The following is a 17,033-nucleotide window of genomic DNA, read 5'->3' on the forward strand; positions in this document are numbered from 1 at the left end:
AAGGGCAGCAGAAATGGTGCCGAGATCCTTCCTTGATGTATGTTGGTGAGATTCAGTCAAGTGAGGACAGCGCCAGCCTCATTCCAGGCCTGCCTATGTTGGACAGAATGGTTCTATGACTCTGATTTGCCATTTTGAGATTGAAAGCAAAGCACAGAATGCTTGGGAGAGTGGGTAGGGTTATATTTCATTTAGGACACTTGATGTGAGAAAAAGCTGTGAAACTCCACAGCTGAGAACAGTTCCCGATTAAAAATGTACACCTCTGCAGCCTTTAGTTTTTACACTTCCCTTTTTATTTATTTTTTTTGCTGCAGCGTTTTGCATGGTGCTTTTGCCAAGTTGTTGATCCAAAATTTTAAGTTTTGCACCACTAATTATTTTCTTAATACATGTGCCTTTTTTCTGTGTCAAAAAAGTGATTCTTCATCTTTTGGAAAATTAAATGATTTATAATTTAATAACCAGTTTCTGAAGTTTTAAATTCTTGTCTCATGTTCTGTTTAATCTGACGGAACTTTTGGTATTTTGCAAAGACAAACTGGAAAAAGTCATTCTCTAGATATGTTGAAACTGACATACTCTGTAAACTTTGTTTACGAGAAAAGGTGAATCTACCAATCTACTGACCTGTCATTGCTGACAGCCAGTCACTTTTTAGACATTTCCTGGTAAAGAAAAGTTTCCCCCTGCATGATACTGCTACCACTGTGTTTCACTCGGCAGATGGTAAATTCAGCTTGAAGCAAATTTCTGCCATTTAAGAACTACAATGTAGTTTTTTATTTGACCAGAACATCATTCTTTCACGTGCTTGGGAAATATTTTACATTTATATGCTCTGAGTAGTTTGTCAGATAAAATCCAGAGAAAATATACCATTATGGTTGTTGTAATGTGAGAAAATCTAAAAAAAGGAGCTTTGCTAGAAATTGTGCTCTACATGGAGCTGAAGATAAAAACAAGAAGGGAAATAAAATGTAAAAGCAGAGCATTTTTTAAAAGTTGAAATATAAGGCGCTTCTAAAACCTTCAGAGTGTTTTCTTTGTTAAATGAGACATCCCACACACACAAAAAAAGGCTTTTGATATTTAAAGAAGAAAACCAGTTCCTCTCCAATCAGTGTGCCAGAAGAAGTATTGCAGTCTGATTACAAAGCCCTGGCAGTCTGTGATCTCCATCTCACCTTCCCGTCTCTCACCTCCTGCTTCAGTCTCACATATGCTGTCTGATTCATGTCCTCATTTCCATCTGTTGCCTTTTTTAGACCCTCGTTTTTGTCTTTCATTTCCTCTGCATGTAGCTATTTGATTTACTGTCTTATTTTGTTCCCATAATTGAAAACAATGTGACCGTGTCCCATTTCAGACATGATAGCAGCATTTTTTTCTTCCTTCCTCTGATCAGCCTGTCTCAGTGTTTGTTTTTCTTTGTTTTGAATGCCCTTTGTTTCTTGTATGTCCTTCCAGTTTTCTCCTCTTCTTGGTTTCTGTTCCCCACTAACCCCCTGCTGTTCATTATCATAAACAATGTGAGGCTGCTGCTGGCATTCAGACAGAATTTGTTCTCTTTAAGCCGTCCAGCCGGCTGTTAGCCTTGACCTTACCCTCAGCACTTGGATGCTTTTGTTAACAAGGATGATCCAAATTTCCAACACAGATATCCAGCAGACAACTAAAACAATAGTTTTTTATCCTTTTATTTGTATTGTCCTTTATTTCCCCCTCATGGTGCTTATTCTTTTGTTTCACTGTCTCTTTGGAAAAGCTGGGAAGTGCTGAGGATTGTGTCTTACCTCATTTTACCCGGTGCCTACGGACACACAGTGGCAGACGACTGAAGGAAAAAAAAGTGGGACAATTTTAATTATCCCCACACTCTAATTACTTCACTCTCCGGTGTTTCACATCATTTAGTAGAGATAAATGAGTGTATGCTTAGCCGGAGGAAATGGAAATTTTCATTATTTTAGACAAAGCAAACAGCTACCTTCCTTGTATGATAAACCAACTACAGAAAAAAAGCTGACTGCTTAAGAATCGCAATGTTAATAAAGATGTCTGTGATTGTTCGGGGGTCTCCACACTGCAGTCAGCCTCACTGCCAACTCCCGGTTATAATTTACAAATATAACCAGGGACACATGAAATGGAAAATGGAATATTCAGTGTTTAGGGGAAAATTTTCATCAGGGTTTGTTTTGTTTCATGTTGTTAATCAAAAATATGAGAGCATATTAAGTTAAGTTTACTGTTTAATATTATATAACATCCAAATACATTTCAATAACTTTAGTGATACAGGTGAAATATGAATTTCTTATGTACAGAATTGTTGCATGTATTGAGGCTCTTAATTACCTTTAGATATTTTTTTTCTAGATGAGATGAAGAAAATTATTAGAAGTAAGAACTTCAAATAAATACAGAACTTAATGAATCTATTAATTTTAACTTCAAGATACACTTGAAACTTTATGCTGTTCGTGTTATTTTTTTAACCAGCTTCATTGAACCAGGCTGAAATGTTGCTGTACTTCCATGTTTTCCCAGTGGAGGGCGCAATGAGATCATTAATCAAGCCTGCGAGTGAATGTTACAGTATAAACGTTGTCAGTAATTTCCAACAACGGATAGATTTTATTTGCATGACACCCATTTTCTATTTTCTTAGAAAAGTGGGACAAAAATATAAATCACAATTTTTAATAGTTCTACTAAGTAATACAGAGACTAGTTTGGTTTCACTTCTCCCATATTAACCAAATATCAGGAGGAAGTGTGCACCTTGCAAAACCTTAAAATCCACATTTATAGTTTGTGAGAATGTGTGTCATTATGTCACTATACTTTAAGATTAACTGATTACATTCTTTCTTTTCTTGCTTATTTTTTCTTATAGAATTTGCTTTTCCCCGCGATTGCACATGAAACAGAACTCAGGACTCATCCCGCTCTGCTTTCCCATCACTCCTCCTTTGTTCTCTGACAACGACAAGTACATGCTTGTTTCCACAGTGGCAGGAAAAGACAAGTAGTCAAAAATCTGCTCTCAAATGTACACTGAGTTCTTCATGTCAAAAGGGGGAAAATGAGTGTGGGTAATTAAGAGTGAGGCCTCCAATTCGGCCACTGAAGTGTGAGTGTGATTCCTGCCAGGATTATAAATGTGTGTTTGCTGTGTCAGGTGATAGTTGTAGGAACTGGTTTTTGCTGACTTGCTCCACCCCTATGTGTTGCACATCCCTTCCTCTCTGTTCTGAATGTGGGGAAAGTCAAGGATGCAGTACATTGAGTAATGGCAGGACTTTTGTTGGACTTATCGTAAAAGAGGTAATTTTTGTTGTACTTCATTGACTTCTTGCTTGGCTTTCTTTTTTTCGAATAGATTTTAGTGTCAAAGGTTTTGTAGCATGTGGATAACTCTATTACTCTTTAACCGGCATAATTTGCTTAAAACTAATTTCTTTGCGAAGAAATGCTTTAAGTTTTGATGCTCTTGAGAAATCAAAACTCAAGATTACATTGAGTTTTGATAATGAATGATTATGTCATTCTTTAGACTTCAAAAGGACAATTTGATTTAGATACCTCGCTTTCAAATGTACAAAAATCAACATGCTTTTATGGCAGGGTTAGGATGAAATATGTCTGTTTTATACAACACATGTTCTTTTTTCCTTTAACTAATCTGAAAAGCTGTTTGACTTTAGGAATCCTATCAAACTAAAATCAATTCTGACTTCCAACTCCAAAGTAAGTGCACCAATATCACATACATTAACACTAACACATTGCAACGTTTGGTGAATGGTAAGCTGAAAATATAATTTGAGCTCAAAACATGCATATGACAAGCCATTAATCTATGGCATGCTCTTCTGCCCTTTGCAAGCTGTGAGGTCAATACATCAGTGCCATCAATGTAATTTTAGAGGAGTAACTTGATAGTTGTTTGGCTAAAAAAAAACAACCAATGGTTATTTTTCTTCAAATATAGCATTTCATGACATTTATGAATACTTTCATTTTAAATGGTTTTAAAATGTTAAAATCAACAAAAATTGGATCAGAACAGCTGATTAGCCGAGGATTTCATATAGTCTATGTCAGTCTAGTACAAGACAGTGAACTACAGAAAATTATTTTGTACAATTTCACTTTCGAAGATGAAGAAATATCCCTTAAAAGCTTCTTTATATTTCAAAATATCACTTGATGGTTCAAGTCGGATTCTTACTTAACTGGTTTGCTGTTTGTATGCTAAATAATGTCATTTTTCTCATAGTGACATACTTAAGCTTTACCACAAAGAGTTGAAGTTTAAGGGTGCACTGACATTTCTCTCTCTCTATCAGAGATGCAGAAAGCTGATGTCTGTCTTTCACTCTTGATGTGTTTGAATGTAACCACATCTCACTTCCTAACTCTCTTCCCACAATCCCACCCCCAGCTATTCTTCAAGAGGATGTGATGTTTGCTCCTTTTTTTAACGTTGCAATCTGCACCACTGGTTCTGGTGTTCTGAGTCACCTGGACAGAAGAGTGAGAGAAGCGGCACGGACAGATGGGAATGGAGAGGAAGAGGAGAAACAGAGAGATGACAGTTGAGCCTGCGGAGTCAGTAGGGATTTAGACAGTGATTGGATGGACCCTGTAGGATAAGATGACATGAGAGCTCTGTTGTTCATTGCAGTCTGTGTAATGACCTATTTGTTCAGCTGCAGCAGCAATTGCACAGCAGACTGTTGAAAAGCCGACCTTTAAACTTCTGCCATCAGCTGGCTTTGTATCAGTAGTTTTAAAACAAAAAAGTGAATTCACTGCAGTGGGATGTTTTTTGGATGGCTTTTCTGGAACTGACCAGTGAAGGGGTCTGGATGTTTTTTCAACTCGGAAATTACAGAGCAAGAATGAAGGGAACACCTGAAACCTTTTTGACCTGCCAGGATGTCGGCTTTCAGGAGGAGCAGAAAAACTAAACCCTCAACTGACTCCATCTATAACGCGTTCCAGGTGGTGAGCATTGCAGTGCATGAAAGGTTGCATGTTTTATGGCTCGTGAGGTGGAGTTGAGCTCACACAGGTCAGTGATTATGTAATGGTGCTGTGCCCATACTGAAGAGATTATTCTCAGGGTATGTTCCGTTTGGAGCCTGCTATCCAAATCCATACATCCACCATACATGTGTATGCTCATCTATCCCAGCAGCTTTAGGAGTTGGAACCAACAATCTATCTTGGCATCTAAATAATTTGGATAATAATCGTATTGTGGCACTATTGTCTGTTGATGCTTTAGCAAAATCGAAACCAACATTTCACATTTCCCACTATTATGAACAAATATTCATATTTATTTTGTGATATATCTTAATTCAGGTTGCAGAATGCAAAATAACAGTGGTACTTCTATAAAGCATTATGGTGCTTTTTTCATTCATTCATCTGTCTCTCAATAGTCACCAGTTTGCCTGGCTAAAATTTATAAGATCTCGTTTATAAGTCACAGGAGTGTTTGGTATGTCAGCAGAAGTATACAAGAGAAAATTACAGCTTAGATCAGTGTTTTTATTATTATTTTACTCATTCCACAGATCTTCATATTTCATTTCTAATACTTAAAAAATATAATGTTATAAGGGTATAACATAATCAATTATATTGCTGTTGATTGTCCACACATAACATTTTTAGCTTTAATCTTTTGTATTAATACATTTCTATTTGAGATGATCTCAATTGAGATGGCCTTCAATGCTTTTGCTCCCTTACAGCTGGTCATCGTGACATGAAAAAAGATTCACAGCATCATGTTTCAAAGCTGTTTTGAATACCATGATGGAAAATTGTGTTGTCACTGCTGCAGCCTTACAGGAGACAAGCCGTGTTATCTATCAAGACAGAACCTGTCTCATCTGTCTCCAATTAAGTCAGTCAAAAAGCAACAAGAAGGGTGCTCATCAAAAAACAACAAAAGTGCATGTCAAACAAAATAGAGGCATTTTTATGGTATATATTTGCAGATTTGAAGCATTAATCTAAGTGGGGGCATCAATTGGACAGCCTCCGCATCTATTCAATTTTACATGGGCTATTTAACATGTCTTCAGTTTATTTTATTTTCATTTTGGAAAGACAGCAGCTGTAGTGATGTGAAAAACTTATTTTTATTATGTACTTAAAATATACCAATATGCATATATGTGGGATAAAAAATGAATTAATTTGACTTTTTTAATGGCTTTGCCCCAAAATAAAGTCAATCAGAATCAAGTTTTAACATGTATAATGTGATGTGAAGAAGGTTACTTTTGTTTTTTCTCCAACACACCTGAATCAAATGAATGGGTTGTTACCAGATCTTTGTCCTGTAGGGGTAATTCAATAATTTGATTCAGCTGTGTTGGAGTGGGTGCTAAATGTTGCAGGGAAGTAGCTCTGGAGGATTGGAGTAGGAGATTCCTGATTTAAAGTGAATCCGGTCAGTAACGTTAATCGAAATTTTACCCACAGAGGTTTACTGTACGGGTCTAGCAATTAAAATATGGAAATATGTCCTTAATTTGTCTCTGTAGGATAAAGTCCTTCCAATAGCTATTGAGCAATGTAGTGAGGTTAATAAATGCTTGTAGTAATCAAATTCTTAGGTTGAGGGATTCTAAACTGTGAATAGATAGGAAAGGCAAAATTAGTATGTGGCCATTAAGTAGCTCTTGCCTAAATGTTTACTTGAAACAAGCCTGGGAAAGGAACATCTGTGGTCTGAACATCTTTCAGATACATCACAGACATTCCTTATGTTGCATCTTTGCTTATTAAAGAAATGCAAGGCTAATATTTGCATAAATGCACTTTTTTTTAATAGTGGAGATGATACTGCTTAAATCTAACATGTCTGATCATGTAAGGAATGCTTCTAGGATTGGAAGAGTGGCTCTTGGCAAGTTTTCACAACCACATTTTATGTAACCCTTGAGTTTCATGTTAAAGTGTCTATACACCTTGAACTTTTGCACATTAGTCATGACCTAATCAGTAGTTTGAGATTTTATGCGATTAATCAGTTCATAGTAGTACATAACTCAGAGATCAACAAGGATTTCTGAGCAATTGTTCAAAACAATTGCCTTTTATTTTATTCTGTACTTTATTCTCCAGTTGTGGTGCATGAAAACAGATGGCATCATAAAGACCAAGAAACAGAACAAATATAATGGATAAGATTGTGAAAAAAAATAAAGCATGTTTTGTTCTAAAATCCTTTTAAGCTTTGGATATCATGGCACAACTTCAGACCGACCTGAGACATGGGTTTTCTTAAAAATGACAGGCAAGATAAGGAGAGCATTAATCAAAGAATCAAACAAACAAAAAATAATAGAATGCTAATTGTAGAGAAGCTGTAGAGAATATGTTCACAAAACTTGTTTGCCTTGCTCTCCACAAATCAGATTTTTTTGAAAGGGTGTCGGGAAGAAAGCCAATCTTAAATTCATTTTACATTTGGCTCAAATCAAAGCGTGCAGTTGCATGTTAGGACATTGCACATCACCATGAGCACTAAATGCTTAGACTGAAATATGACATTTCAGTCATATCCAGCAGAATCATGCTGGATATGTCTTTCCTTAGCCTGGAGAAGAAAGATGCTTAGTTGTAAGTTGGAAAGGTTTATCAAAACAGAACTGAGCAAAAGTAAACTAGGAATCAATGGAAGGACTTTAAATTTCATCTTCAAAGAACCTCTCCATCCAATCTGACTGAGCTTAAGTGATTTTGCAAAGAACACAATTGTTTCCATATATGCAAAGTTGATCGAGACATAACCACAATGATGCCACTGAAATCACACATAAGTGGTTCTACAAAGTATTGAATCAGAAGAGATGAACACAAAAGTATTCTGAAACAATTATATCCCATCTATCACATCAAATCCTAATAAATTAAACTGAAGTGTATTCTTGTAAAAATAATGTGAATGTTCACAAAAACCTTCCAAAGACATTTTAATTGTTCATAATCTTGTTCTACAATTAAGGTGAAGGAATTCTGACATTAGATTAATGGAATGTTTCCCGTTTCCCACACAGAGCACAGAGCAAGTCACTGCTTTCTGCCGCAATCTCCATGATATGAATCCCCTGGAGTGCCCAATGTCATCCTCCTCATCATCGTCTTCATCGTCCCTGTCACCGAGCCCTGTGTCAGCTTTGGCGCCTGGTACCGGCACTGCCGCCCAGAGGCAGCTTTCCCATGCAGACAAACTGCGCAAGGTTATCAGTGAATTGGTGGAGACAGAGAAGACCTATGTCAAGGTGTCTGTTTTAATTTAATTTTAAGTAGAGGCATTTAAAAAGTGTTAGTTATATGTCATAACATTATTATGTTGCATCAAGAGCTGTTGAAGTTTACTCATTGTCGTTGTCCACAATACTTGCCATTGAATCACAAAAACACCTTCTGCACAATGTGTGCTCAAAGACAGATCTTGTTTTTCTTTTTAAATATTTTTCAGGACCTGCGCTGTCTCATTGAGTGCTACTTGAAACCTTTACAGAAAGAGAGTTTCCTAACACAGGATGAGGTACTGTCATGCTGCTTATATTTATACCAAAAATGACAATACTCACATTTGGAAACTATAAGTGAATTCTTAGATCTATTATAGAATAATGCATGGAAGCAAATAGTGTCATTATTTAGTTTGTAGTTTGACTGTACATAGAGGACGTGAGTATATATGTAGACTTTGTAGTTACTGTGGAAGTAAAAGTATAGCCTAGATGTACTTGTGAGTACACAAATCAGAAGTTTTTTTTTTTTTTTTTTTCTAGCATAGAAGGAGCTGTAAATATTAGTTGACAGTCATTAAGCTTCACTATGTACAATAGTACTAACAGAATTCTCATTCTTTCTTTGTAGCTGGATGTTTTATTTGGTAATCTTGAAGAGATGGTGGAATTCCAGTTGGAGTTTCTGCGAACGCTTGAAGATGGAATCAGACTGGTGCCTGATCTGGACAGACTGGAGAGAGTGGATCAGTTTAAGGTGAAAATTTCTTCTATAAACATCAGAATCATTTGGATATTTATGACTGGAAGATCAATGTCTAGTTATTTCTGCTGTTTCACATTGTCTCCCTTAAAAAATAAAAAAAACCCTTCCATTTAATTATTTATGATGTTATTGCACAAATTCTGCACTCAGAAGAAAATTCACTTTCATTATGGTACCCATGAACCATCATAATGATTCATGGGTACTATCATGATGGGTTGAGCTAATGTTTGTAAAAAGATACTTGGGGCTTAAACACACATCCAAGACTTGAAAAAACTTAAGTTGAGTCTTCGAGCTTCACATTTACTTGCCAGTGCAAACACAAATTTAACAAACTCAGTCTCTGTGGATCTTCATTCAAAAAGATCCACTGTTTGGAATCTTAGGAAACAATTCTCATTTTAAGAAACAAGCTTTATTTGAAAAAGCCTCTGTAATTGATATAATAAGGATTAATTTTGACGTGATCATAGAATCCATCTGGCAAGCAGAAGTAGGCACAAGAAGAAAGAGTCTGGAAATGAAAGGTTAAAATAAATAGTTGTATGTGGATACTGGGACAGACAATATTTATATCTACCTAAATCAATGCAAATATGAATCATTTTTATTAATCCATCATGTTTTTATTCTCTCTACAGAAGGTGCTTTTCTCTTTGGGTGGGTCATTCCTTTATTATGCTGATCGGTTCAAGATCTATAGTGCATTTTGTGCCAGCCACACAAAGGTCCCAAAGGTCCTGGCTAAAGGTAAAAATGCAAATATTCATTCTTAGTGGCAAGAGCGCAGTTAACTTACAGACTGCAGTTCTTTAGATTTGCAGTCGTCACAAATCTGCTTATGAATCATATCGCAGAAATGTATAAATTTGTAGTGACTTGTAATTTGCAAACAGCATCTTCTTTTTTTCAGCCAAAACTGACCCAGAGTTCAAAGCTTTCCTGGCTGAGAAAAATCCCAGACAGCAACATTCATCCACGCTGGAGTCTTACCTGATCAAACCCATCCAGAGAGTCCTGAAGTATCCACTCCTACTCAGGGAGCTCTACTCTCTCACGGACCCAGACAGTGAAGAACACTACCATCTTGATGGTAAAGCAGTGCTTTTATGTTTCTTTTCTACATCTGTTAGCACTGTGAAATGGTTTCAACATTAGCTATGCCCCTCACTGTTTGGAGCAGTAATTGATTAAGACATTGCTAATGGACCGTTGTCTCATCCAGTCGCAATCAAGGCCATGAACAAAGTTGCGAGTCACATCAATGAGATGCAAAAGCTTCATGAGGAGTACGGGGCAGTTTTTGATCAGCTCATCAATGAACAGTCCGTGGATAACAAACAGGTAACTCACCTAGATCACCGAACTGACATTTGATCAAATGTCAAAACAGAGATAATTAAATTTTTGTTCTTTTTTTTACTTTTTAATAAAGGTGCTTGATCTCTCAATGGGCGACCTTCTGCTGCACTCAACAGTGGCGTGGATGAATGCTCCATCCAGTTTTGGCAAAAGCAAAAAGGACCCAGAATTATCTGTTTTTGGTAAGAATTAAGTAGATGTTTTGGTAATACTGTCATTCTAAATTTACATTATATAACATTCTTTCCATGCCATATTAAAGAGAAAAACAATCTACCGAGTGCACAAGACAAAGTAAAAAATGCACATATACAGAGTCACGGCTTTATATATTTCACCTTTTTCCATGCAATAAATTGCTGACATGTCATGTTCACCCACCCCCAAAGTGCACAATAAAGAAAATTATGTCCTTTATTGCAAGGACATATTTTCCTTGCAATAAATATTAGATATGAAAATTTTAATGGCTTTCTTACCAAGTGTTGGTGAGCAGAGGTGGCAGCTTTTAGCATTCAATGTTAACATGATGGATTCTTCTTCATATCACTAAATATTGTAATTTTAATCTTGAGCTGCCACCAAAGGTATTCCTTAGCAACCTATAAGTTGTATTTTGACTAAACTAAAGCAGGTAATGAAATGTGCTTTGATTTATGTCATATTCTTCATTTATGTTCCTGTTTTACAGTGTTCAAAACCGCTGTTGTTTTTGTTTACAAAAACTCGTCCAAACACCGGAAAAAAATTGTAAGTACACTTAACATTTTTCTGTGCATTGGTTTTAATTTGAAAATTGGATTGAAAAGACAAACTCATTCGATGGAAATTGATTATACTTTTATGATCAATTTCATCCCATTGTTTTAAGTAAATTACTGTATTCCTCTTGTTCTGAGAGGGCAGCAGAGAGATTTTAAATGAATCAATTTTTAAGGAGCCGTGACTTGCAGTCTTAAAATTTTCTGAAAGTATTTTTAATAAGAAAAATTAAAGCTTTGTCTATACAGCTATAAATACCATGTAAATGTAAAATATGCCTCACAATTGGAAATACAGAAAGTGTCCTACCAGCAACTAAAATATGACCAACCAATTGATTTTTAAATGATTTACAACTAAGAAAAAAATGACTTGACAAATGTATAAAGTTATGCAAAATGTTGTGTATATACCATAATATCAAGAGTTTAATAATGGGCTTTAATATCTAGAAACTAACTGATGTTACATTTATTTATGCACTTTTCTTTTCAAGTCCACTTCAAAAGTTGTGGCAAACTAATCAGAACTCAAAACTGTCAACAGGGCAAAAAAAAGTTAAAGTAAGGGAAAAAACCCAGTACAAATATTGCTTGGATATGTTATTTCCTTAAGGAAAAAAGAGGAAATAAACTTGTCTGACCAGTTTCACCCTCAGCACTCTTTTACAATTACTGTATTGACAAAAAGGGGGAAATGTTTGCTTAATATTTGCACATTATTCCAAGTTCTATTTTATTTAAAGATAAAATACAGTATGGTAATAGTTTGTCAAGCAAAACCTATTTTGTCTTTTAATTTTAATATGTTGTTGGTTCACTGGGAAAGTGCAGAATTGCAGAATCAATGCAAAATGCAATAATAAAACTGGAGGCCATAAAGGCAAGATCAGTGGTTCTGAAGTTTGCTGGTGGGCCTGTTTGTTGATACATTCTGAAATAAAATTGCTCTTAAGGTCTTCTAACAACTACGAGTTTGCTTTGTGTATATCTAATGCTGTTGACTGATTCTGATACCTGACAGTAGCTGTTACAGTTTATGTGTTTTTGGACTTTTACGCCGCCTGCTGTCATGTTGATGTACTGCAGTCATGTTTCACGTGGGTTTTATTTTTCAGGGGGGATCTCATCGTGCGACTGTGAGCGAGGACAGGGATCATTTCCGCTTCCGATACATGATTGCAACAGACTCCCTGCAAGTCCGGTCCGCTGCAAGTAGGTCTAACTTGTATTCCTAAAAGGCAACTTTTAACTTTTCTCATGGCATACCAATTACAAATGATAAATGTTTTCAAAAAAGTTTGTCTGTTATGACCTGCAGCTCATCCTGATCCAAAACTGGTGTTGTCAAAACTGCAGGCTGGCTGTTTTATTGTCTCAGAAATTGTTTGTTTAGTTTATAAACTGCTCTGAAAAGCTGAGTCATCATCTTCTATCAGAGTCTATCAGAGTTGTCTAATGCATTTACAAAGCATTAGACAAGTTTCACTGATGAAACCTATATAGTCATCTTCACTGCTTAACCCAGAAATGGATTTTCCTTAGCGATGTGCCGTTATTTAAGGGGAAGCAAAAAAAGCTTTCAAAATGTAGATTTCTTGCCAGAAAACATTGCTACAACAAATGAACCATTAACTAAGCATACACTTCCTTACGTTTTGTGTGAAGTTTGTGGTGGACAAATATGCAAGCTTTTCTCATTTTTTATAGGTTTACAGTTAAGTCATTTTGTTTAACTGTATCAAACTGTATTATCCACAGTTTCTTTGTGGATAATACACTGCAATTTGCTTGTGTTTGGCCTGATGACTGTGCAGTGAGTTGTTTAAGTGAATTGCCACACTTCTGCTTTTTGATTAATGCAATTTTTAACATGCCTATTCCAGAACAAAGATGCAGTCCAACCAAAAGTAATGTTTTTATTAAAAATCATAAATCTAACAAGGCTTTCACAGTCCTATTCGACATTTCACAGCATCTGAAGCAAATATCTAACCTCAATGAGCGACTCTTGAAATTATAAACCTGTATCTTTTCTTTCAAGGCTCTGAAGCCACAACAGTATGTGAACTAGTCCACACAAGGTCTGAATCTGAAGGAAGACCAGAAAAAATCTTTCAGCTGTGCTGCAGGTATTTTTTGAAAGAAAAAAAAAAGTATTAAATACATGTATTGGAGGTGAGTAAAAATAACTTCGAGTTCACGTGTTTCTTGTATGATTCTAGTTCTCCAGAGAGCAAAAAGGGCTTCTTGAAAGCAGTCCAGTCTATTCTTAGGGAGAAGCAACGGCGACATATTCTCAAGACAAAATCTATGCCACCCAACCAGAAGTATGTCCCGTTTGGTGGCAAACGCCTGAGTGCCCTCAAAGGTGCCCGGCCTGCCATGAACAGAGCAGGTAAGTTTGCATAAAATTCTTAACACAACCTTCAATACTTTACAGACAATATTATGTTTTTTTTTCTCCCCCTTTTTTTTTATGTCTGCCTTTAGCATCTGCCCCATCACGAACTCTGAGTCGCCGAAGCCTCTTGACGAACCACATTACTATTGATGCTGACCAGGTTTTCCACGGCACCAACAACAGCACTGATGTTCCTAACATCTCCTATCGGTCATCCTGCTCCCCTTCAAAGTCCCCTCCCTCCAAGCACGAACCTCATCCGTCTCACAAACATCAGGCAGAGGACACAGACCGTTGGGTGGAGGAGCAGTTCAACCTGAGGCGCTACGAAGACCAATGCGAAGACATTGATGACAGACAGGTAAAGGAGACGGACATCTTGAGTGACGATGACGAATACTGTAAATCTGTGCGAGCCTCTTCGGCCGAACCAGACTCCCTGGAGGCAGGAGTGGGAGAACTGAAGTTGCACAGCAAAGAGGTCAACTTGAATAGAAAGATGGAGTCAAGAAGCGAGATGGAGCAGGGTGTGAAAGTGGATCGAACAAAACAGAAGGATGATTCAGACTCCTTTACGTCCTGCAGCCTGTCTGTCTCTTGTTCCTCAAAGGTCACTCCTTTGAAGCAGCAGTGTTCTGTGGAGGGAGCCACTAGCAAGAACCACGACATGATCTGGATACGACGGGACGACTTTAATAAAGGGTGCAACAGTGATGTCTTTTGATGGGAGACTACAGAATGAAGACAAGAGCAAACAGAGGTGTCTTCCACTCAGTACATCATTCATTCCCCTTGAATTTTTTAAAATTTTATATTTTATTGGGATTTTGTGATGGATGACTCCAAAAAAATTGCATTATTAAGGGGAAGCAAAAGGATTTATTGTTTTCCTGATTACAATTTAAAATCCCAAAAGTGAAAAGGTCATTTATATTCAGCCAAATAAGTCAGTACTTTATAGATGTTAATGTAGTTGATTCCATGTTTAGAAAATCTGAAAAGTTTGGCATTTTTGTTTAGGCCTTTTTACTCTGACAGCCCTAGTTAAATCTCCAGTTCCAGCATCTCCCTCTATTTAGCTCCACACCTCTAAAAAGGCCTAAATAAAAATGGCAGATTTTATTTTTCATTGAATAAATCATTTTTCTTTCACTTCATAATTAAACTCTGCATTTTTTCCTGGCACTGAAAATCCCATTGAAATACATGGAAGTGTGTGGTCATAGCTTATGATTATAAACTGTTCAAGGGGTATAAAAAGCTTTGCAAGTAGTTGTAAATCAGGATTCCAAAAAAATTAGGGTGAATCGGGTACAAGCTTTAAGAGAAAGTGTATGCTAACCACTCTTTTTAACTCCTCCCAGTTTGACAATCCTACTGTCTTACAACATGCTCTGGTTCCTCTTGTGCTCCTCAGATTCTAATTCAGAACTTCTGACTGTAAAATCCCTCACAGAGACCCCTCACTGTACCCAGGCATTTCACAAACAGATGGCATTTATCTGAAGATGAAAGCATTGCATGTGCAGATGAGGTGGTGTATGTCTTCATGCACTGAAAAGCACATTGTATGTAGACGTAGGCAGCTACTGTCTCATGACACACACTGCACAGAAGAGACATACTCACTAAATTGTGACTCATGGACCAAAACGTCTATTTTTCAACACAGTAATGTGGGTGTTATATATTTTTCTGACTTGAAAAGCTGTTTGTATTTACAACCGAACCAACCCTAACCCCCCCAAAGGGCTGTGTGTTCTTTCTCTTCAGGGGATTTTAGCTAAATGGCTGCTGTATAAAAGATGGTGAGGTCTGACTAGCTTTATTGTGCTTTTTTAAAAAACAGTTTTAATAACAGCTGCACATCACTGTATAGTTGGAAGTAATAATAGTACTGATCACCTGTTGTACAAAAAAAGTTTTGATGCTCACTTTTTCTCCTAAATACTTTTTAAAAATGGTTATGAATAGCAAATTTTTCATGTTTATTTAACATTGCCTTTTACTGTAACTTAATGTTTACAACACATTTATCTGCTCAGTGTTACAAACGTTGTATTTGGTGACAGAAATGGACTTGACAAAACTCTTTTCTGTGCCCTTCTCATCTATTTTGGTAGTTTTTTTTTTTTTTTTTTTTTTTTTTTTTGTTTTGTTTGTTTTGTTCATTTGACCCCACACTGGATATCGGAGTCCCTTCAAGTTTGATGTCTTTAAAATACACCCCAACCACTCTAGTCCTGTTTACTTGAATATTATTAGTCCTGAGCTGCAACTTAATTATCCTGCTTCATTAGATCCCAGCAACTTTTTACATTTAACATCCTGTCACAGCCTGCATCCACTTCACAATGTTGTGATGCTTCTTCATTCCACCAGGTGGTGCCATTTCATTATCACAGCAACGTGTTTATTGTGAGACTTCTGTCCAGGACACAAGTACAAGCACTTAACACCGAATTGTGAACATAGAGGCTGAGCTACTCTGGTTTATAGGAATAAGGAAGTGGATTTTAAACTATTGTTTAAAATTTTAAATTTTAAAGTGATTTTAAACTTTATGTTCTTGATCGATTTATAAAGCCGATATCTCAGCTAACGGCTCACTGGTTCATAACATCCGGGAAAGACTTTCCAACTGTGAGGTACAATCACCAGGCCCTGGAGGCAAACTGTGAAAAGCCCTTTGACTCCCACCTTTGTACTTTTGAAACTGTTTGTACTTAAAACTGTGGATTTTTATGTGAAAATAAATTTTCTCACTAAACCGATTTGCTGTTTTGACATTTTTCTGCTTAGCAATAAAAAAATAATGTGTTCCTAATGTTCTGCTAACAGCTAATGAAAGCTCATTAAAGGTTAGAATATTACATGAACATAAGTGTATTCTGAATGAAAACTGTGTACCTTTAAAGGTATTTACAACTGCTTTATAACACATTCTAAATAAGACAAATTGATCCCTTCCAGAAAAATGTCATTGCAGGTTTTGTTTACTATTTTACTTGTTCACAATAAAATCTGTTCTAAAAACAGATTCCTCAAACATGCACCTAGTGACATTATTTAAAGCAAAAACTGACTTTTTTTCTATTTTTATTTTTTTCTCTATTTGTGTTTTTTAATAAAATAATCAAGTCACCCTAAAGTGTTTACCTGTGTTCTCTTTACTGATTTTCATAACAGCTTGATTATTGTCTTTGTGATGTAATCAAACCAAGTCGTACAAACATTTTTTGCTTTGTTTTGAGGTTGTTTTCTGAATGGGCTTGATTATTTGCTTGTATAAATGTTGTCATCCTGCTATGTTGTGAAGAACCGTCACTAGATTGTACATTTAATAACCAAAATATTTTTGCCACCGTGCTTACGAAGTATTGAATAAAATAAACAGGCACTAGTTTTTTTTCTGACAATTAAAAAAAAATTACATTTCA

At 36.3% G+C, this 17,033-nt stretch overlaps 1 protein-coding gene across 1 annotated transcript in view; it reads left to right on the top strand.

Annotated features, from left to right (window-relative positions):
• The window catches only part of LOC129368620 (rho guanine nucleotide exchange factor TIAM1-like), a 40,017-nt gene extending 23,650 nt beyond the window's left edge, over window positions 1-16,367 (top strand). The window contains 12 exon segments of the mRNA XM_055043668.1: window positions 8,097-8,321; window positions 8,522-8,590; window positions 8,929-9,054; window positions 9,708-9,816; window positions 9,980-10,159; window positions 10,292-10,410; window positions 10,502-10,610; window positions 11,120-11,178; window positions 12,308-12,404; window positions 13,234-13,321; window positions 13,415-13,587; window positions 13,683-16,367. Of these exon segments, the coding sequence (XP_054899643.1) occupies window positions 8,097-8,321; window positions 8,522-8,590; window positions 8,929-9,054; window positions 9,708-9,816; window positions 9,980-10,159; window positions 10,292-10,410; window positions 10,502-10,610; window positions 11,120-11,178; window positions 12,308-12,404; window positions 13,234-13,321; window positions 13,415-13,587; window positions 13,683-14,317 (1,989 nt within the window). The 3' untranslated portion in view covers window positions 14,318-16,367.
• Window positions 16,368-17,033: the final 666 nt, after the last annotated feature.

This window comes from Poeciliopsis prolifica, unplaced genomic scaffold (genome assembly GCF_027474105.1).
Source record: "Poeciliopsis prolifica strain line A6 unplaced genomic scaffold, Auburn_PproV2 SCAFFOLD019, whole genome shotgun sequence".
Lineage (NCBI taxonomy): Eukaryota > Metazoa > Chordata > Actinopteri > Cyprinodontiformes > Poeciliidae > Poeciliopsis > Poeciliopsis prolifica.